This window comes from Rana temporaria, chromosome 4 (genome assembly GCF_905171775.1).
Source record: "Rana temporaria chromosome 4, aRanTem1.1, whole genome shotgun sequence".
NCBI lineage: Eukaryota > Metazoa > Chordata > Amphibia > Anura > Ranidae > Rana > Rana temporaria.
In genome coordinates, this window is record NC_053492.1 from 296,128,035 (window position 1) to 296,151,261 (window position 23,227).

General features: G+C 41.3%; 1 protein-coding gene across 1 annotated transcript in view; it reads right to left on the bottom strand.

Annotated features, from left to right (window-relative positions):
• Positions 1-23,227, bottom strand: part of AHI1 (Abelson helper integration site 1) — a 329,300-nt gene that overhangs the window by 148,079 nt on the left and 157,994 nt on the right. The window contains exon 19 of the mRNA XM_040350481.1: positions 1,168-1,273. Within this exon, the coding sequence (XP_040206415.1) occupies positions 1,168-1,273 (106 nt within the window). The remainder of the gene's footprint in view (positions 1-1,167; positions 1,274-23,227) is intronic.

Here is a 23,227-nt window from a genome sequence, read left to right on the forward strand (position 1 = left end):
TACCATTGCACACCTCTGCCATCACTGTGCACCTTACAAACACACCTCTGTACCCCATCGCACACCTTTATCACCACTGTACCCATACCTACCTGCTACAGCATTAATACGATGCTGCAAGCTGTCCCCCCACAGGCTCCAAGCCTGAGAACTGAGTGATCCCATGACCACTGATTACTCAGTTCTCGGTTCTGCTCAGAGCACTGTTGACTGTGAACACAGAGTTGACTGTCAGTAAATGCTCTGTGCTCTGCCCCTCCAGCATTTACTGGAGCTCCTTGGCTGGAGTGGGGGCGGAGGCAGCTCGCTCAGACTCTCAGCAGCTGCCTGTTATTTTTTTCTATCTCTCCAGAGTCTGAAGAGGCTAACTGATGTCCGCTAACAGCAGGCTTGAGACCTCTGTTGGCGGATTTTGGGTCACAGGACAGCAGAACTAAGTGCACTCCTGTGACACACATGGTAAGTATGGCTGAAAGAGCTTTTCCCATACTTCTCTTTTAAAGCTAAACTCCAGACAAATATAGGAGGTGTATAAAAGAAACAAATTAATGCAGCACTGTATTCCTTATACAGCTGGATTTGACTTCATATCAGCCCCATACCATCCCCAAAGTCAGCAACAGAGACGTAAAGGCAGGACTAGGAACTAATATGCTATGCTGTGTGAAAATATGTTGGCATAGAAAGTCCTAGAAGAAGAGGAGAGCAGATGGATAACCTCATGAATCTGCAACTTGTTGACATAGAACATGCTAACAGAAGAAGAGAGCAGAGGGATAGAGCCTATTGCTCTTTCACTGTAAAATTAGGAGGCTGTAGGGAGAAGAGAGGACACCACTGATAATGCTATAAAATCTCCACACTGTGCCTGAATTTTACAATTAATGCCTGTGGTATACAGCATAATTATGCAAAGAACCATCTGCAATTGGATGAGAGGTCAGTCACATGATTTGGCAAATCATAAGACTGGGGTCTCGTCCCCCTGGTTTTGAAAATGTCTGCCTAGTGAAGGTCCACCTTGAAAGGTCTTTGTGAACAAAACCTAGATGTCTTTGGGGTTCTTAATAAGAATATCACCATACTTTATATGTTTTCTTGATGTCCATACATACTGTATGTATTATCCACTATACAACATGACATTTTTTTAAGAATGTTCCTTACCTGATGAGCCTGTGGCCATTGTTTGCAGTTGTGCGCTGGGACCAAGTTTGATCTTAGAATGAGGAGACAGCAATGATGGAGCAGGCAGCGAGACACTGGAACCATTCTGTAAAAAAGTGAAATGCCAAGTCAGTCTAGGAACACGCTATAATCAACATAAGTTATAATAAGGTACAGGCATGGTGTATACATTTTAACACTGTTAGGATATATTCCAATATCATTGATTCTTGGGTATCCATTTTTCAGCATTCTTACAATTCAAGAAAGTAACATACATTTAAAGTAATCAATGACACTCCATTTTCAAACGGATTAACAAAACAAAAGGCTTGTGTCAATGGCATCACTTTGTGACAACTCTGGGTACTTTTTAGTTTTCACGGACAGGTGCATTTGGCCTGCAGTTGACCTCCTTTTGACCTGCTTCAAGTGGGTTTTGCATTCCCAAAGACTTTCATGAGAATGCAAAACCTGTTGGAAAACAAAAGCCTGTCAACACAGGCCCTGATTTTTTTTACCTGTAAGACAAAAATAAATCTATATATATAAAACTCAACGTGTGTGTGTGTATGTATGTATGTATGTTCCAGCATCACGTCCAAACGGCTAAAGATATTAACATGAAACTTGGCACACATGTTAATTATATGTCAGCAACAAACATAGGATAGGTGGTTTAACCCTTACCCACCCCCATTTGCCATGGTCGGGGTTTTCCTTTAAAGTCCCATTCAACTCTATGGGAAATACATGTTACTTCATAACTTCCAAACGGCTGTAGATATTTTGATAACACTTGGTCACATGTTACTTATATGTCCACTTAAACTATAGGATAGTTAATTTATCCCTTAACCACTAGCCGACCGCCCACCGCCGCTCTACGTCGGCAAGTTGGCTCGGCTGGGCGAGAGCACGTAGTATAACGTCCTCTCTCCCAGCCGCCACTAGGGGCGGGCGCGCGCGCCCCCCGCTCGCCCCCGACTCCCGTGCGTGTGCCCGGCGGGCGCGATCGCCGCCGGGCACACGCGATCGCTCGTTCCAGAGCGGGGACCGGGAGCTGTGTGTGTAAACACACAGCTCTCGGTCCTGTCAGCAGGGGAAATGCTGATCTTCTGTTCATACAATGTATGAACCGAGGATCAGTGTTTCCCCTAGTGAGGCCACCCCCCCCACAGTAAGAACACACCCAGGCATACTTAACCCCTTCCCCGCCCCCTAGTGTTAACCCCTTCACTGCCAGTGGCATTTTTATAGTAATCCAATGCATTTTTATAGCACTGATCGCTATAAAAATGCCAATGGTCCCAAAAATGTGTCAAAAGTGTCCGAAGTGTTCGCCATAATGTCGCAATACTGAAAAAAAATCGAGGGGCGGAATACACGGGCGGAATACACATAAACCATATTCACTTACAATAACAAATAGGAAAATATGTAACCACTCCATCAGCAGGTACCTGGGTATTCTGCATGCCCCCAACACCAGACTTGGTGTGACATCACTGAGAGTGTGCAAAAAAACTATTTATGACATGCAGGAGGAAATATGTCTATGGATATTGTCACGGAAGGTCCCCGCACTCAGAACGAATGCTCCCCTCAGATACTGCTTCCCATAGTCTCGACATAGATACCAGATATTTTAGCTGCCTTGTAACACACAACGAGACGAGACTTGTATGTGTGCTAAGTATGGAATCTTTAATAGCATCAAAAACACAATCTCTTATACAGTAAAGAGGAGGTGACCAGAACAATAATTAACATGAGCTAATTTATCTAATCATTTAGCCAGACAAGGTGAGTAGACGCCCCGGCTCTTCATTCATCTGCTGTACAATACACAATCTCTTAAAGCGGAGATTCACCCGTACAATATACTTTTTCCCCTTAGCTTCATGCTCGTTTTGTCTAGGGGAATCGGCTAGTTGTTTTAAAATATGAGCTGTACTTACGGTTTACGAGATGCATCCTCTCCGTCGCTTCCGGGTATGGGCTGCGGGACTGGGCGTTCCTATTTTGATTGACAGTCTTCCGAGAGGCTTCCGACGGTCGCATCCATCGCGTCACGATTTTCCGAAAGAAGCTGTACTTACCGTTTTCGAGATGCAGGCGCAGTATAGAGCCGCACCGACGTTCGGCTTCTTTCGGCTACTAGTGACGCGATGGATGCGACCGTCAGAAGCCTCTCGGAAGACTGTCAATCAAGAAGGAACGCCCGCTCCCGAAGACCCATACCCGGAAGCGACGGAGAAGATGCATCTCGAAAACGGTAAGTACAGCTCATATTTTAAAACAACTAGCCGATTCCCCTAGACAAAACGAGCATTAATCTAAGGGGATTGTCTGAAAAAATAGATTAATGGGTGAACTCCCGCTTTAAGCGTAAACACAGGACATCTTCACACACACAATAGAGGCAATTAGCACAAAGAATAGAGATATAGCTGCAGGTGAGGACATTAACATTAACATTAACATCCAGCAGTATGAAAGAGTCACATCTACAATTAACCCGTTGAGTTCAGAATCAACCAACTTAAAATAGTCCTACAGATCTTGGAATATAATGTGGATAATAAATACATAATAATCCCATCTCAGGTATTCCAAGATATCATTCTTCAGGCATCCTATGCCCCTAGCGGTCATAGGATGATTTTAGACATAAGAAGATATCTTCTGAACATCCCTACTGACATATCTCAAAATAAAGTGTGTGTTTGCATTCTTTGCATAAAGGTAAAAAATTATAGTAATGTTTAGGTAGTAGTACCCCCCTGCCCTTTACACTTGCCTGAACCCTCATTCAATCCAGCACTGTACTCATCAGCAGCTTCTCCCTCTCCTCACTTCCTGTCACACAGGCTTTGCTAAGGAAACCATTGGCTCCTACTGCTGTTAATGAAAGCCAGGGACGAAGAAGCAGGGTGCAAGGCCAAGTCCCATTGTCTAAGTCAATAGACGTAGCCAGGGAGGCTTGGGAGTGAGCCTGCACGAGTGCTTCCATAGGAAGTGGCTTTCTATGGGGGTACTCAAGAAGGGGGAGGATTCAGAGGAGCCAGCGAGGGACCCGAAAAGAGGTTTGGAGGAGGCAAGTATAAACCTCAGTAATATAAAAAAAAAAAAATGATATTACAATTATTTTAGATAATGATGCATTCCAACGCTAAAAATGCAGACTTCTGTTTTAGTACATGTACACCCTAACATAACTATTTAGTTTTCCACAAAGGATCAAGTCTATGCAGTTTTGTTCGCTCAGTCACTACATTGGGAAAATATGTGACAGGAGGAGAACACAGTAGAACAACTGGGACACAAGGAAATAACTCTGTCACCCTATAGCAGAAGTGCCCGCACAAGGACCTTATGGCAGGATCCTCAGGTATTATATCAATAAACGTTATAGATTAAAAAAAAATTAAAACAACTTTTGATATTACCTTAAAGCAGATCTAAAATCCTAACCTGATTAAATTACATTTTCTAAAGCACAATGATAAGAGATTGTTGTCTAAACAAAACAATATTTTTACCTTTTTTTTTCCATGTCGGTGCTGATTATATCCTCTGGCCTTTTTAGCTACTTCCTTTACACATACATATGCTTTTGTGGCAGCTATGCATCACTGTTTTTGGACTGATTTACTAATAGTGCAAGGGTACACCATTCCTTCAGAATATGACCGTTTGCACTCTCCATGATGGCTACATGTGACAGGGTGAAAATGCAGGAGCGTATTGGGGGAGAGGTGTCACCCCATAACTGAACTGCCTGTGCAAGGACCTTCAAGATCACCAGGTATTGTTTTAATGACAGCTGCATGTTTAAAAAGAATAAGAAGCAACTTTTGAAATTTACATAAATGTGCTAAAGCTCATGTCAGATTTTAGTGATTGGGCCTGGAACTACTTTAACATGTTTATTTAAATATTGGTTCAAATATATTTTAAACACTTATGACAACCCACAAATTCTTTAACATTAAAAGGTAACTGAATTAAAAGATGTGTTTGTGTATAATGAAGCAACCTTTTTTAAGAAATATAGGTTGTGGAAAAGATTGCTTAACACCTTCACAACAAGTAGTAGTGTTGGTTAAGATAGCCAGTACATTATACTCATTTTTCACAACCTATTTCTGCTTGCTTCATGCAAAAAAACCACAGTGCTGTCAAAATGAATGTTTACTACGATCTGTGCTACACCAAGATAAAACTTCATGAGGAAAGTACTTTTATGTAATTAAAGGAGTACAAAAGCCCAGAGAAATAATGTGTTTATGTTCATGGAAACTGCTTTGCCTTTTTAAACCTCTGTTAAATTAATGCAAATAATGACTGTGCAGTGTTCCTAAAATTCATGCAAAATAAGTTCTTCAACAGCTTTGAAAAAAACATTAATTTAAGACATGAAAAGAATTTCTTCTTTGTTACCAAAGTCTTCAGTTGTATGACTTGATAAAACATTCTATTTGCATACAGGCTTGCAAGTCAAATTAGTTTCTAGTAAAGAAATCTAAAAAAGATTTTAGTGATATTAGTCCCCATATAACCTTTTTTCATTAGAACATTGCCATTTCCATTTTAAACACATACAAACTGTCTACTGTATGTATAAAAGAAGTGCATGTGTTACATGACTGAAAAAAATTAAATGACATGAAACATGCAAAACACAAGTGTACCCTATAAAGACTATGGCCCAGATTCTCAAAGGACTTACGACGGCGCAGCGCCATGTACGCAGTCGTAAGTCCTAATCTGACCCGTCGTATCTATGCGTCTGATTCTTAGAATCAGTTACGCATAGATATCCATTAGATCCGACAGGCGTAAGTCTCTTACACCGTCGGATCTTAACTGCATTTTTTTTTGGACCGCTAGGTGGCGCTTCCGCCGAATTCAGCGTTGAGTATTCAAATTAGCTAGATACGCGTATTCCGGAAAGTACGCGCAGCCGACGCAGTAAAGTTACGTCGTTTACGTTAGGCTTTTCCCGGCGTAAAGTTGCCCCTGCTATATGAGGCGCAATGTTAAGTATGGCCGTCGTTTCCGCGTCAAAATTTTAAAAAGTTACGTCGTTTGCGCAAGTCGTCTGTGAATGGGGCTGGACGTCATTTACGTTCACATCGAAACCAATGACGTCCTTGCGGCGTACTTTGGAGCAATGCACACTGGAAAATTCCACGGATGGCGCATGCGCCGTTCCGCAAAAACATCAATCACGTCGGGTCACAGTAGTTTTACATAAAACACGCCCCCCTGATCCAAATTTGAATTAGGCGGGCTTACGCCAGCCCCATTTACGCTACGCCGCCGCAACTTACGGAGCAAGTGCTTTGAGAATACAGCACTTGCCCGTGTAAGTTGCGGAGGCGTAACGTAAATCAGATACGTTACGCCCGCACAATTTTACGCGGCTCTACGTGAATCCGGGCCTGAAAAACCAAAAAATTCAGGCAAAAGCAGGGCCTATGAATTAAACAACACAGATGCAATAAGCATATACAAATTGCATTTAACCGGTTAAGACCCCGACCATTATTACCAGGTTGAGGACCTTGCCCCTTTTTGCGATTCGGCACTGCGTCCCTTTAACTGAATTGCGCGGTTGTGTGACGCGGCTCCCAAACAAAATTTGCTTCTTTTTTCCCCCCACAAATAGACCTTTCTTTTGGTGGTATTTGATCACCTCTGCGGTTTTTATTTTTTGCGCTATAAACAAAAATAGAGCTATAATAAATATCCCCCAAAAAGATATAAAAAACATTTTTTTTCCTCAGTTTAGGCCGATACATATTCTTCTACCTATTTTTGGTAAAAAAATAAAAATAAAAAAAAAAATCGCAATAATCGTTTATCGATAGGTTTGCGCAAAATTTATAGCGTTTACAAAATAGGGCATAGTTTTATGGCTTTTTTATTACTACTAATGGCTGGGCTCTTAAAGAGGACGTATATATAGGCCCATGTGCCCAGCCGTGCCATTCTTTCGACGTATATAGTCGTGCGGCGATCCTTAAGTGGTTAAAGACTATTTTCTAGCATTACCCAAGTATACCATACAACCTCCCTCTAGCACATGTCCTGATATCACATTTTTCTTTTATGTTTGTCCTGTAGTCAGAAACAGCTTTTATTGTCCCCTGTGACATCACTGGACTTGCACAATTGTTGCTTAGGCAGCTTCTGAGAGCTCAGTTACTATTCATGTAGACATGCCCCCAGAACTACATCTTCTATTAGCACTCTCTCTACACACAATGGGGGTTATTTACGAAAGGCAAATCTACTTTGCACTACAAGTGCAAACTACAAGTGCAAAGTGCACTTGAAATTGCACTGAAAGTTCACTTGGAAGTGCAGTCCCTCTAAATCTGAGGGGTAGATCTGAAATGAGGGGAAGCTCTGCTGATTATCCAATCATGTACAAGCTAAAATGCTGTTTTTTTTTTCTTTGCATGTCCCCCTCGGATCTACAGAGACTTCACTTCCAATGCACTTTGCACTTGTAGTTTGCACTTGTAGTGCAAAGTGGATTTGCCTTTCGTAAATAACCCCCAATGTGTGGGCAGGCTCTTGGGAGTCATGGCAGCAGCAATGATTTGATGGGAAAGAAATCAATGTAAGCCATTGTGTGGGACAGAGAGGGGTGGATGATAGGTAGAGTTTAGTAGTACAACAACCAGCACTAACAATACTGGTTGGAATTTCAGTCCAGAAAAGGCACTGTGTTATCTGCCCAAACATTAGTTAGGGGCACCCTGGAATTCTGTCAGGATCACCAGTATTTTTCTGTACATGCAGAATTTTTAAAAGGGATAAAACCCTGGAAAATGTGCAAGCACTGCAAAGATGTACTGAATATTTTTTATTTTGTCTAGCATACATTTTAGAAACAATGTAAAATGACGGTTTTGATTTTTGATCACATTATTGTATATTTGGCATGTATATTTAAAGTAGCTTCTTTGCAAGATTACAGTAGGTAAATGAAGACATTTCTGAATGCAAGAGTTATCTGGTGGCAAAAAAAACAAAGACTGAGGTTAGCTGCTTCAATAAATTTCCCAGAAAGCCGGGGAGCTACTAGCGCTATCAGGCACACTAAAAGGTTAGGTGGGCTACTTGCCATTCACCTGTCATTTAGCACTATAATAAGATCCTTCCCATGTTGTTATTTTTATTTTACAAAGTAACCATCTGAATAAAAAAAAAGGGGTACCCACTGAACAAATGATTTTGAAAACATAAATGTGGTTAGGATACTAAGATAAACGACTTGAAATATTTCAAATAAGAACACGTTGCTAAAAGTTTGCTATAGTGGTCCTAAACGGTGATAGAAACTGAAAATGACTAGGGCTGCAACTAACGATTATTTTCATAATCGATTAGTTGGCCGATTATTGTTTCGATTTATTGACTAATCGGATAATCTTAAAAAAAAATATATCCATATAAAGTGGTAAATATAAATAACCAACTACAGTAATTGTAATGCCTTCTATTACCTCCTCTTTCTCTGGGTTCAGATGCTGATCTTCCCTGCACAGCCTTTAATGTGATTATTTTTTTTATTTTTTTTTAAACAAACTTGTTATACTTACCTGCTCTGTGTAATGGTTTTGCACAGAGCAGCCCAGATCCTCCACTTCTGGGGTCCCTCACCGATGCTTCTGGCTCCTCCTGCCTTCAGAGTGCCTCAATAGCAAGCTGCAAAGTATAGGATAAAGCGCCCGCTATAGCAAGGTTTAAAAAAAAAACAAAAAAAAAACACACACCCCTTCTGCCTTTAGAACCACTCACTTCCTGCCCAGGACTACATGTCAAATGAGGCATTGCTCCTCACACTTGCACATTCACAAATTCTCAGGCACTCAATGACATGTATGGATGGTGTACTGAGCTGTATGTGTGTTGCACTGTATTTCCTGATATGTAAACAAATAATGCATTCTATATGCAGGCCAACTGGTCGATTAATCGATTATGAAAATAGTTGACAACTATTTTCATAATCGATTAGTAGTTTCAGCCCTAAAAATGACCGATCTGCATTGCAAGACGTGTAAAGGGTATGGCCTGTTATTATGGCAGCTGTGCTTCCGCTGTCTTTTGGAAAGGTACAAAGGCTTTTTGTATAGGCAGTCTACAGTTCAAGTTTAAACAGGCGGTAATATCTTTATTGAGTTTTCAGTATTAAATGAACATGGGCAGCATTTCCAGCATCTTAGCAAATTAGGCAGTGTCTACAGGAGGGAAAAAAAAAACAACATAAAATAGACCCTAAAATCCCAAAACAGTTACTTTTTATGTTGTTTTATGTGGCGGAATCTCCAAAATCTTATGAAGCAGAGACTGTGATTTTGTATATTTGTTTGTGTCTCTAAGCCCACAATGATGTCGATCATGTTCCAAATATTAGAGGAAATGCTTTCCTAGCATACACTGTAGCTACCCTATCTACATGTAAGGCCCCGTACACACGAGAGGATATCCGCTGGAAACGGTCCGCCGGACCGTTTCCAGCGGATAAATCCTCTGGCGGATTTGGATCTGATGGGAATACATCCGCGGTGACGTGTCGCGCTGTCACCGCGACGATGACGCGGCGATGTGCGCGACGCTGGAAGGTAAATACTTCCACGCATGCGTCGAATCATTACGACGCATGCGAGGGAGGGGAGCGGACGGACTGATCCGGTGAGTCTGTACAGACGACCGGATCAGTCCGCTGGACTGGATTCCAGCGGATAGATTTTGTAGCATGTTACAAAATTTTTATCCACTGGGAATCCGTCGGCTGGATTTTTATCCGCCGGGAAATGTCCGCTCGGACGTACACACGACCTGATCTATCTGCTGGAACTGATCCACGGATCAATCCCAGCGGATAGATCCGGTCGTCTGTACGAGGCCTAAGAAGTGGATGGGTCTTTCATTAGGAGAACACTGGAGTTGTAGCAACCTCTAGTTCTCACTGCTGAACTACCCGCCAATGGCCACCAACTGACAGTCTGGTTGTAGATAAACTTGCTCCATTTCTTTTTTTTTTTTGTGGAAATAGGTGTCTTCATTAAAGTATATGTAAACAAAAAATTCTCTTCTCAGTATGTTTTGCCTCACTTTATACAGTCTTATAAATCTGTTGCAAATATCTTTATATGAACCCGTTTGACAGTCCTTGTTTTAGCTTTCCACGCTAAGCTGCAGCCTTGCAATCAGCAGCAGCATTGTCAGCCTGTCAAGTGTAAGCTTCAGTTGACATTTGGGCTTCAACACAATAACCAACTGAAGGAGTGTGCATGGCAGCTGACAATGCAGGCAGCGGTTTTGCCACAATCAGCTTGTAGCAAATTCACAAAAACCTTATATAGTGATGTAAAATATGCTGATAAACAGCCTTTGAGTTTACAATATTAAAATGCTATAATTTATTGTAATACATTTGAAGGTATGCATTCTGCTTATTAGTTGTCAACTGCAAGCAATGTGCGTATTACTGTATCGGTGAAGATAAAATACACTCTGTGTCCAGCAGCCCTCTTAATATTTACCTGAGTCCCCTCTCAATCCAGCGATGTCCATGAGTGCCTCAGCCATCCAGGACTCTCCCTCCTGATTGGCTGAGACACAGAAGGAGCACCATTGGCTTCCTCTGCTGTCAATCAAAGTTAGTAAGCCGGAAGAAATGCTAAACTAAAGCTAAAGTGGGACTTTAAATGAGGCAAAACCTAGTATATACCTCCATCCCCGGTAAATTGAAGAAAGAATTACTAAATGTTGGGACTTTAAATGAAGCATAAAAACAAAGCATGACAATAAACCTGGCGTGTGAAGACCAAAGCTGTATTGGTAACACGTAAATAAATAATATGGTAGTTGATCCATTGTAAACATGCTTTGTTTTTATGAGATATTTTTACAATTATGTACTGTCTAATATATATTCAGTGTAACCTACAATTGCTATGCATTACCATGTACGCTTTTATTATTAGGTACTACCATGCACTGTTTAGACTCTAGTTTTTGTAACTCATTACTATTCTACCTACCTACTCCTTAGTGGTGTTTGTCATGCCCTATCTGTAACTAGCAAATGTATTTACTTCAGTTGATTCATTGAGTTCAGCAGTGTGCTTCATTTAAAGTCCCAACATTTAGTAATTCTTTCTTCAAAGTTAGTAAGCCAATGAGGAGAGACAGGGAGCGGGGCTGAACCGTGGCTCTATGTCTGAATGGATACACAGAGCTGCGGCTCGGCTGCCCCATAGCAAGCCGCTTGCTGTGGGGGCACTCAACAGGAGGGAGGGGTCAGAAGAGGGACCCGAGCAAAGGAGGATCTGGGCTGTCCTGTGCCAAACCACAGCACAAAGCAGGTAAGTATTTGTTATTTTAATAGGAAAAAAACAAGGCTTTACAATCACCTTAAGTTTAAGTTGTATGCAAGTTAAACTCCAGCCAAAAAAATTAAATTATGTTTTTTGGAGGATAGCATAGGGAAGGTTTAACACTCCTGTAATGTTTGTTTTGTTGTCTGTGCCCCTGTTCAGAAGATTTCACCTCACTTTCTGCCCCTGTGACAATTGGATTTTGAAAATTGTTGGTTATCCTGGAAACAATGATAATTCTTACAGGAGTGAATTTTCCTTCCTAGGGGGTAGATTTCTTCTCACTTCCTGTTTCTCTTTCCGTTCATAAGTATGAGTTTAGATATTGTGAAATTGGGAATAATTGACTTTATAGGCACGTATAAAAGTAATTTCAAATTTTACAAAGATGTCTAAAAACCCGGCATAGTCTGGCTTCAGCATCAGCAGATATACATCTATTGCTATTTACCTTGTATGTCCCCACATCCTGACAAATGTACTAATTCACGGCCGCTCTTCAAATACCATGGTCCTCGGTCAATTGGAGGGGGGGGGGTTCCTTTGCGGTTTGGTACGCTTAGCACAAAAATATTGAAGCGATGGTTTAGGTTGTGAAACTTGTAGAGCAGAATTTTTATTCCAAGAGGACATGTGGAAGCCAATTTGAGAGGAAAACATATATATCAGTGTGGGCATTTTTCGATACCATCAGTATTGCCACACAGGAAGTAAATTATAGTATATCCTCCAGGGGAATCGCTTTGAGTCCCATGTTTTTTGTATATAGTACTGTCTGTATATGTTTTGATTTTTATGAAAATTATTCAAATTTGAAGTTTTATACGTGCCTATAAAGGCCATTACTCCAAATTTCACACTATCTAGATTATTTAGGATGTGGCACAATATTACTAGGTGTTTGATTGCCACCTAAGGGCATTGCAATCTATTCAATACCCATAAGTAAAAGTTGTTCGGAATTCAGGGACTGCGTGTATTTTCTGAGACTTTTGCTTAGACTTCCTCCTTAGTTTTCCTTGGTTTTATCGTAAGCACCTCCCTGCTTAAAAACGACTAGGAAAGTTAGTAGATCATAGACTGTCCAACACTTGCTGTACTATCAAGATCCTCTCTGCTACACACAACATTCTCTTACACACAAAGATGCCCCCAGAATTTCTCAAGCTCTGCAGGCTAGCATTTCTTGGTTTCTTCCTCAAATATAGACAGACACTTTGTGATGGCAGTTGCTTCCTCTATAAAAAGCACAATATAAACATAGGCATACCTAGGTCTGATTAAGCCAACTTGTCAGGAACAAATAGTACCATTTAATAGCCAAGCTGGCTTTCCCAGTGTTTCTCTAACAAGCTTATGTAATGCATAATGTAATTCCTAACTTGGTCCTCTTTGGTCCTGGTAACAGTTTTTTGTTATGTTTCCTTACATGCCCGTCCTATGTCGCCCCTGCATGGGCAAACCATAGTTTGTTATGATTCTTGAAACTTCAATAAAAATATTGAAACAGAAAATGCATATACAGTATGTAGACCATGAAACCGATGTTGAATACCATGATATGCTTGCGTTTTAGTGGATAGACAATGTAGGATTTTCATCTTCATTTACAGTGAATGCGTGTGACATAAAGGTCAGAGCAGCATATACAAGGGCAAGATATTTACTGAATTCAAAGACCACTGACACCTGACCAATGTCCCTGACTTGAATGAAAAAAACATAATATCCCACTACAGTTATCCAAACACAAAACAGACAGGTGTACAGAGATTTCTCTTTTTACAGTCCATACTATCACTGTGTAAGCCATTTTCTGACCTGCAGACACATATGCAATATTACAGAGCATGTCATTCTCCCTTTATTTTTGTCACAGCTTTAGGATGCTGTGGCATAGCTACTCCCCTCACCAAATCACACGTTTTAGTGGACATTTAAAGAATATTTTTGCTGCTTTTCATTCATCTACCCCTAGGTGGGACAATTGTGTTGATTTACTAAAGGCAAACAGGCTATGTACAGCTATGTACAAACAAAATAAATAAAAAAAAACATTATTTTTGCTTGCACAACATTGGATAATGGAAGTCAGCACAGTAACACCTAATGCACTAAGCTAATTGTAAAATTACATTTAAAAGTGAAAATTCTCTTGCAAACAAAACAGCCCATTTTCCTGTAGTAAATTAACCCCAATTTGTGTGGAATTTATTTACAGTTGAACCCTAGAAAACTAAAAAGTCATCCCTTGCAGTGGTTAACTGCTTGTTTAGTCTATGGGACAATAGGAGCACTTTTACTTACCTGATCCTTCGCTCCCCCTTCAAACAGCGCTCTCCTTGTCTCCAGCAGTGAATTGTCTTTGGTTGGGCTATGGTCCCTGCATCAGTCTTGATGCCAGAAGACTTTAGACCGCTGGAGCCTGGAGGAGAACAGGCAACAGGAACCAGTCTAGAGAAAGAGAGAAGCCTGCAGCAGCAGAGTATCAGGTAATAAAACTTGTTTATGATTTCTTAGGAATAAAGAAGCAGGTAACCCTTGCCGTTTAGGCACAGTCCCAATGTTAGAGGAATTTTTAGTTTTCCAAATTTCAGCTTCAAAAGTTTTCTGTGGGATTCTAAACGGTGAGAAGAAAACAGTGAATCAATAGGTTACACACATAGAGCCTCATTCAGCAAGAATAAGAAGAAAAAATAGTCGCTCTACATTTAGTTACTCCCAATAAAACCAATTAAGACCTCAACTAGGCAAACATGCGAACAGAACTTTGCATAAAAATACGCAAACATTCATCAGTAAATTCCAAATCGGCAGTAGGTTCCATAACTGGCAATTGCTATATGGAACTGCACTGCAGTATTTAGCTATGATCATGTGTGTACTGTACATGTATGCCAATAAACCATTATTATATAGGATGTGCTCTACCTTGTGTGCAGCTATTTATTTATATTAAAATTATTGTGTATAGTTTGTTTTCTTCTTTTGCTAACAAATGCTGTTCCAAATTATTATTACAGAGTAATCTCTGCTATTCGGTAAGGTTACATGTATTGAACATTTACAGTTACATACCTGTTCTATGTTAATTTATTTGTATGTTAAATCTCATTTTTATGAGACTATAGAGCTCCAATTATCTATGTTCATTCTTGAATCGTACTAAACGATTATGCAAGTCTAGTTGTATACTAATGAACAATAAAGCCCTTAGGTCACGAGTTTAAATCCCAACCATGCTAACACCCTGCATGTTCAATAATGTTTGATTATTTTTGTTCACCACACAATAATACTTTTGCTAAATAACATACCATTGCATGCAATTGATCATGGAAATGCTAATGTGGTAGTTTCTAATAGGCATTTGCTTATTTTCAGCATACAATGTTGTTGAAAATTTAAGCAATGATATCATGCTTGGGATTTGAACCCATGGTCAGAGTTTTTAGGTAGAAGTGTAAACCACTAAGCCACTGAGATGAACACAATTCTAATAAGAATATGCAGTAGTACCATGATTAAATAATGAACATAGAACAAGAGAATCTATATTCTCCTATAATACAAAGTCAATAGCATCGCTAAATTGTCAAAAATTAGTAGATGTGACTTGTTTAGCTTTTTTTGCCGATGTTTATATTATGATCATTGATGTAGAGTTATGTCTCTATTATCTCCAATTCCTATTTTAGGAGAATGTTGAGTTCTATTAATGTATGTTCATGATGTAATCATGGTACTACCTTTGATTCTAGGTATAATTGTACTCAGCACATTGGCTGCACTCATAAAAGAAAAGCACTTAGGTCATGAGTTCCAATCCCAACCATGCTAACACCCTGAGTGTTCACTAGTGTTTGATACATTTTTCTGCCCACACAATAATACATTTGCTAAATAACATACCATTGCATGCAATTGAGCATGCAAATTATGATTAGGCGTTCACCTTTTTTCATCATATTGTGTTGTTTAAAATTGAAACAGGTGATACCATGCTTGAGATTCAAACCCAAGGTCAGAGTGATCCTAGGTAGGAGTGCAACCACTAAGCCACTGAGTTGACAGTTCCAAAACATATGACAAGTCGCACCCTATTGTCACCAATGTAACCGTTCAAATTGACGCGTCTCCGACTTTGCTGCAGCGATTTGAAAAAAAGGTTCCTGCACCATTTTTTTACAAATTTAGGTGTGAATTGCATGGACATCTGTGCATAAAGTGCCACAGATGTCCACCAAGTAGCACCTGGAATCACGCTGACCTGTTACTTTGAAATCGCGCTACTTCAAGTGAAGTAGCACGATTTCAAAGTAGCATCAATGTGAACCAGGGCTAAAATCTGTGTGCAGGATCATACCAGACTTATACATCCATCTCTGCCCCAAAACACACAGTTATAGATTTAGTGCAAACCCACACTCGATTTATTTATAATGTAATTTCTTGGCTTTCCGTTATGTGAAACCCATCAAATATATAATCACTTGTGAAAAAGAAACTAACACACAACAGAGGAAGAACATACAAGCCTCTAGCCAGTTAGCCACTATGCTGCCACATGGATGGAGCCTCCATCTCTGTGGTGTCAAGCAGTCCTAAGTCCCAAAGGTACAATAAGTTAATCGATGCAGATGTACTCTGGTAGGCCGGACAACCATTGAACAACCAGTTTGTGTGATATGCCGTCTGTTTTGAAGCTGCTAGAACCTTCTCTAATTTTGGTACTCTTTGCTTGGTAAGAGGCTGCACTTGGTGCTGGTGGGGAATTCACAAGGCCGATTATTGTCCTTGCCAATGGAAAATATATGGCACAATTTGCAATTGTGGTGGAACCCTCCTTCACATAAATACACATACCGTATTTTCCGCACCATAAGATGCACTTTTCCCCCCCAGAAATATGAGGGGAAATGTCTCTGTGTCTTATGGAGCGAATGTATGCTAGGCACCACTGGCACCATCCTCGCCACCACCGCCAGAAGAGAGGCAGGAGAGAGGAGGACAGACACCTGATGCCCCTGCGAGCGCCGAGCGATCTCCCGCCTGGGCCTGACATTGCTGCAGAGACAGAACAAAGAGCATTCAACCGCTCGGGCTGCTCTGTATTCTGTCAGGAGGTTGGAATGACCTGAGGTAAGGCTGCGCTTATGGCAATGGTCAGGCTGCGCTTATGGCAATGGTCAGGCTGCGTTTATGGCAATGGTCAGGCTGCGTTTATGGCAATGGTCAGGCTGCGTTTATGGCAATGGCCAGGCTGCGTTTATGGCAATGGCCAGGCTGCCTTTATGGCAATGGCCAGGCTGCCTTTATGGCAATGGCCAGGCTGCATTTATGGCAATGGCCAGGCTGCATTTATGGCAATGGTCAGGCTGCATTTATGGCAATGGTCAGGCTGCATTTATGGCAATGGTCAGGCTGCATTTCTTTGGCACTCAGAAATATTTTAGGACATCATTTGGTTCAGAATATTTTTTTAACCTAGGTGAGTCTTATGGTCAGGTGCATCTTATGGAGCAAAAAATACGGTAAATACTGCATTTCAGTCAGGAGTTCTGTTTTGTGATATATTCTGTGATATTTGGTGGTTCTTGGTGTGTGAGTGTAGAATAGTGTAATGGCCCATACATACGATTGGAAAATTCCGACAGCAAAAGTCAAATGCGAGCTGTTGAACGGAAATTCCGACTGTGTGTATGCTCCATCAGACTTTTGCTGTCGAAATTTCTGCCAACAAAAGATTGTCTGTAGCAATTCCGATGCGCAAAATTCCGACGCATGCTCGGAAACAATTTGACGCATGCTCGGAAGCATTGAACTTCTCGGCTTGTCGTAGTGTTGTACGTCACCGCGTTCAGAGAACTTGTGTGACCGTGTGTATGCAAGCCAAGCTTGAGCAGAATTCCGTTGGAAAAAAACATCCAATCGGAAAATCCGATCGTGTGTACGTGGCATTACCCTCTGAAGTTTGGGAATTACATTTTGATCTAGATTTATGATGTTGGTACACATATCACATTTTTTGGGTGAAACTTATGATCATTTGGAAATACTAACCAACACACAAGTGAGCAACAAGTAAATTTATATTCCACAAACATGAAAACATTACACATTACTAGCGTTTCAAAAAAAAAAAAAAAAACAGGAATAAGAAGCAACATAAAAACCCAGCAAGGACAATTGTTTTTAAGAATTAACCCTTTCGCTGCAGAGCCGTTTTTGCGTTTTTTGCACACGTTTACAAAATCATTTTAGGCCTGAAGATTACACAAAACCCCAAACATTATATATTTTCTGAAAGCAGACACCCTAGAGAATAAAATAGCGGTAGTTTCCAATTATGTCGCATGATATTACAGCAAAGGTCTAGGAAACAAAATATTTCAGTTAAAAACACACTAACGTGAATTTTAGGGCAAACAAACGCATTAAATTACACAAATTTTTGTTAAAATATAAAAGACGAGGTTGCGCCAAGTAAATAGGTCCCGAACATGCCAAATCTTGTATTTTTTTGCACACCAGAAATGGCATCAAACTTCAGTACCCTATATTTTATATAGGCGACGCATCAAATGCCCCCCTATAGTTATCAGTTTAGTGTTAAGGAGGAGGTCTGGTGCTAGAATTATTGCTTTCATTCCTGCGTGCGTGGCGATATGCAACATGTATATCACAATCTACGTTTTCTCTAAAATTGGGTGGATTTCATGTGCTTGGGTGTAACTTTATTTTTTGGCAAAATATATTATTTATTATATATATGTATTTTTTTTTTTTTTTGTATCACATAGGGGACAAACAGTCCCCTGTGTGATACTTTTTTGGTGACAGGTTCTCTTTATTGAGATATGCAGGGTCTAGGAATAGGTGACTATTAGGTAAAACCTTCTACCTTTAGGTCTCAGGAGAGACACCCGGTATTGGTTAGAATGTGGATGAATTACTTGAAATGCAAATGATAAGCAAAATGGATTACTTTGTAAGCATTCCTATTATGCAAAACCTTTTCTTATTTATCACAAGCCATTCCCATTTTGATGTGTGGTATGAGACACAGAGAAACACCAAAATGTATTTAGACAAAAGGTGGTCAAGGCAAAACATACTGCTGATAGATGAAAACCACACGCAGTTCTATTCCCACAGCAAAAACAAATGAACAGCATTACTGTTGACTTGTCTATATGGTGACTATCGGCAATGTGCATAACATATATTAAACAATCACCATTCACTTTGCAGTGTAAATAGACACTTGACAGGACACTTCTTACAACTATTACAAGAGAACGTCATTTCATCAGTGCTTGTTGTCAAGCTACTCAGAACTACCCAGGTGATTAACAGTGTTGACTGTTATGCCTCGTACACACGACCAGTTTTCCCTTCGGGAAAACTGCCATGACAGCTTTTGGCCGGGAAAACTGGCCTCGTGTATGCTCCATGGCAGTTTTCCTGACAGGAAAACCGCCGGGAATCCTGTCAGGAAATCCTGCCGCGATTCCCGGCTGTCTTTTTCCCGGCAGTTTCCCTATGGGAAACACTGCGGTGCAGCATACACACGGCTGGGATTCCCAGACAAAGCTCTCACCGCAGTTTTCCCGTTGGGAAAACCTCTGGTGTGTATAGGGGGAAAGTCACCGAGCAAGTTCTCGGTTTTCCCCCCGGGATTCCCGGCTGACTTTTTACTGCCGGCAATCCCGGTTGTGTGTACAGGGCTTTACACTTTCAAGGTCATAATGCTTACTAAGGCTTGCTGTGATCCATCAATCAGAGTAAGGATCCTCTCAGATGAGTGGTGTCTATTCTGATCGGCAGAGGTTTTGTGAACACATCTCCCCCTGCTGCATTGGAGCAGAATTAAACTGACGTCACTTTTGATTGTTCAGTTTTCTTCCCTACATCTTCTACTGGATCCATGTTGGATCTAAGAGCAGGCAGGAGTAAACGAAAATGCATCCACCTACATCTTTTTACCTCTGAATCATCACATTTACGTCTGAAAAAAAACAGACAGGGATTTATTTTATTTATCTATCGGCAGACAGGGATTTATTTTTTTCAATCTAGACAGACTTAGAGATAGTCAGAATGAATGCACATCTCTTTACTTCTACCTGCCCATAGTGTAGCGTTGAGATTTGGTACAGATTCGCCTTAAAAAAAATGAAGAGGCAGATCTGATCGGAACCCTTACCTTACAAGAGCCAATGTTACATGCCTGTTAATGTCAAGGGCAGGAGGTGTGGGGTATGACCGAGTTATGGTGTTAGACTAGCTTCACACCAGTCCGGGTGGGAATTACAGCTACGTTCTCTGTGCGAAGAGAAAAAGCAGCTCGTCAGCGCTTCCTCTCCGTTGTAGCTGCGGATCAGCTGAGCAGGGAGAGGTGTAGTGAGGAGGGTGAGAGAATGGCTGTTCACAACAGGATGCACGAATCAGATGCGTCCCATGGATATGTGCCTGCAATTCTCACCGCACTGCCTAGAAAACGCGCACGTTTTATGGGCAATGCGGAGTGCGAATGCAACGCATATCTGTGAACCAGACTGATTGAAAGTAATATATTTTAAAATGTTCTGCAAATTGGATGCGGTGTAATCCAATTTTCAGCTTTCAGTGATCTTGCACTTTGAATGACAATTACTCAGTCATGCAAAACTGTACCCAAATAATTTGTCTGTCCTTTTTTTATATAGAGCTTTCTTTTGGTGGTATTTAATAACCACTGGGTTATTTTTATCTTGTGTTATAAATAAAAAAGGACCGAAAATGTTGGCCACAATTTATACTTCTACATATCTTAGGTAAAAATAACCCAAATTAGTGGATATTATTTAGTCTGTGTGAAAGTTAGGCCCCTTTCACACTGTGGTGGTGGGTGCGTCGGCGGTAAAGCGCCGCTATTTTTAGCGGCACTTTACCGCCAATTTTGCGGTGCTATTCGCCGAAAAAGGGTTAAAACACCCACAAAGTTCCGCTGTAGCGATGCTTTGCTGGCGGTATAGCCGCGGTGCCCATTTATTTCAATAGGCAGAAGCAATGGAGGAGTGGTATACACACGCTCCTTCACCGCTCCAAAGATGCTGCTAGAAAGACTTGTTTTACCGTCCTGCTAGTGCACCGTTCCAGTGTGAAAGCCCTCAGGGTTTTCACACTGGAGAGACAGCAGCGGCTCTTTCAGGGCGCTTTGCAGGCGCTATTTTTAGCATTGTAGTGCCTGCAAAGGGCCTCAGGGTGAACAATGTCTTAGAGTCTATCACACCTGATGTACTGGTGGCCTATCTCATTTCTTGAGACACCGACAAGCCAGGAAAGTACAAATGCCCCCCAAATGACCCCATTTTGGAAAGTAGACATTGCAAGGTATTTAGTAAGAGGCATGGTGAGATTTTTGAAGTTGTCATTTTTTCCCACAATTCTTTATTTAAATTTTTTCACAAAATTGTCATTGTAATAGGTTATTTCAGGGACTTGGTCAGCAACAGCAAACACAACTGTCCAGGCAACAGGCAGGAAAACTGTCCATAGTCTGTACAGGCAGTAGGCAGGAATATTGTCCATATACAGTCCAGGCAGAGATATTGTTAGCAATGCCAAAATATTGGTCATGGTTGTAGGCAGGAACATGGTACATAGTACAGGTAGCAGGCAGAGATGTGGTCAGTTCATGTGACAGGCAGAGGCATGATGGCAGTAAGTACTACAGGCAGCAGGCAGAAGTAGGGCCTCTTTCAGGACAGAATGGGGACAAGGGTTGAGGCTTCTCCCACCCAAATCTCTTTGAAGCCTTCGCTCTCCAGACCCTAATCTAAGAATGAGAAAAAAAAAATGTTTTCTTCATCCAGGAATTCAATTCCACCCCTTTCACACTGGGGTGGTTTTCAGGCGCTTTAGCGCTGGAAATAGCCTTTGCCAAGCGCCTGAAAACTGCCTCCCATTTATTCAAGTGTGACTTTTCACACTGGGGAGGTGGGCTTGTTCTGAAAAGTCCTGCAAGCAGCATATTTGGGGTGGGTTGGGAGCTTTGTATTTATTGCTCCCAAAACACCATGCCCATTGAAATTAATCAATGAAGCGCCGCAACACAGGAGTTTTTAACCTGGGCAAAAAGTACTGCTTAAACAGCAGTAAAGCGCCGTTAAAATAAGCAGAGCTTTTCCGCGAACACGGCCCCAGTGTGAAAAGGGTCTTCTGGAGCCCCTTGCATATGTGAGACCCCTGTGTTATGAATCCCACTACTCCAGAACAGGGCACAAGATCAGTCCAAGAGGCAGGCAAAAAACATGGTCAAACAGGTCCAGATCAGGCAGAGGTATGTACAAAAGCAGTAGGCAGAAGCGTGGTTGAAAAACAGGCCAGGGTCGGTCGGTTCCGGAGAAGGCAGTGGCATAAGGGGTGTGAAGGTAAATGACAGGAACTGAGGATTACATTTACCATACTTCACAAAAATTTTAGTGAAGTAACAGTGGAAAGTCACCTATGAATAGACCTAGTTGGGAAGGACACTGGGGACAATAATGAGGGGTGTCTCTTCTAACTGGTACACACCTTAAATTTTTTCTGACGTCTTTGGCCTGTTGGTCTACGAGGGATTTTATCAGGAAAATGTCGTTTGGAAAGTCTACTAAGAACATTGGATCAAATGTTTTCTGGTGGGCCATTTGGGAATATAAGGGCACTGATAATTTCTTCCTGGTAGCCAAGGGAGGGTTAGGGGCTTTTGATGGAGTTGTAGTAGATTATATAGAAGTTGTATATGGCCAAATTAAATTATACCTTTTTATACCAATGGCATGTTCATTTTGTGGCAAGGTAGGGTTTGAGCATCTGGTCATTGAAGTCGACTCCCCTCCTCATGAACAAATTGATTATTGGACACATGTTGGCTTTTGGATGGGCCATTCCTTCTGGGGATTTCCATGTAGGGGTTATTGTGGATCGAAGACATCATGTAGACATCCCTTCTGTCCCTCCCCTTCACTGTCAGAGTTTCCAATTTTGCAGACTCGCCGTCTCCACTCTTAACTTCATATTGACGAGCCTTTGATGAAAGCCCTTCCTGTTCTTTCTCACGGTGCCACATGCTGGCATCTTCCTCTGGTGAAGATTGCGGAACAGGGGCAGACTCCTGTAGAAGTTATCTACATACAAGTGATAGCCTTTCTCCAGCAGTGGGTATATGAGGTCCCAAAGAACTTTCCTGCTTGATCCTAAGTAGTCTGGGCAATTAAGGATTTGCAGTTGGTGTCCTTCCCCTCATAAGATATCTGGTTCCGGGCATTACCACGGAGAGGATTGGCATGCGGTGGGTTGACCAATACGAACGTAATTCAATTTATTTTTGTTGAGGCCCATACAGAATGTGAGGCCCAAAATCTTAAACTCCACCACTGTTAGGTCTCTCCACACTCATTAGGATGTGAAAAGGATGTTGGGTTACCTAAAATAAATTGTTGTGCATAGAAGTTACACTGGGCCACAATTAATGCTAGCATGTCCTCTGTAAAAATTAAATGAAAAAAATTGATTGGGAAAAAAATCTCAGTGGACTCCTGGCTGGGCAGTGAAAGGGGGAATGTTAGCTTCTTCTGAGTTAGGAGGAAGCCACAAGGGGTTCTGAAGGGAACAGGGAAGGC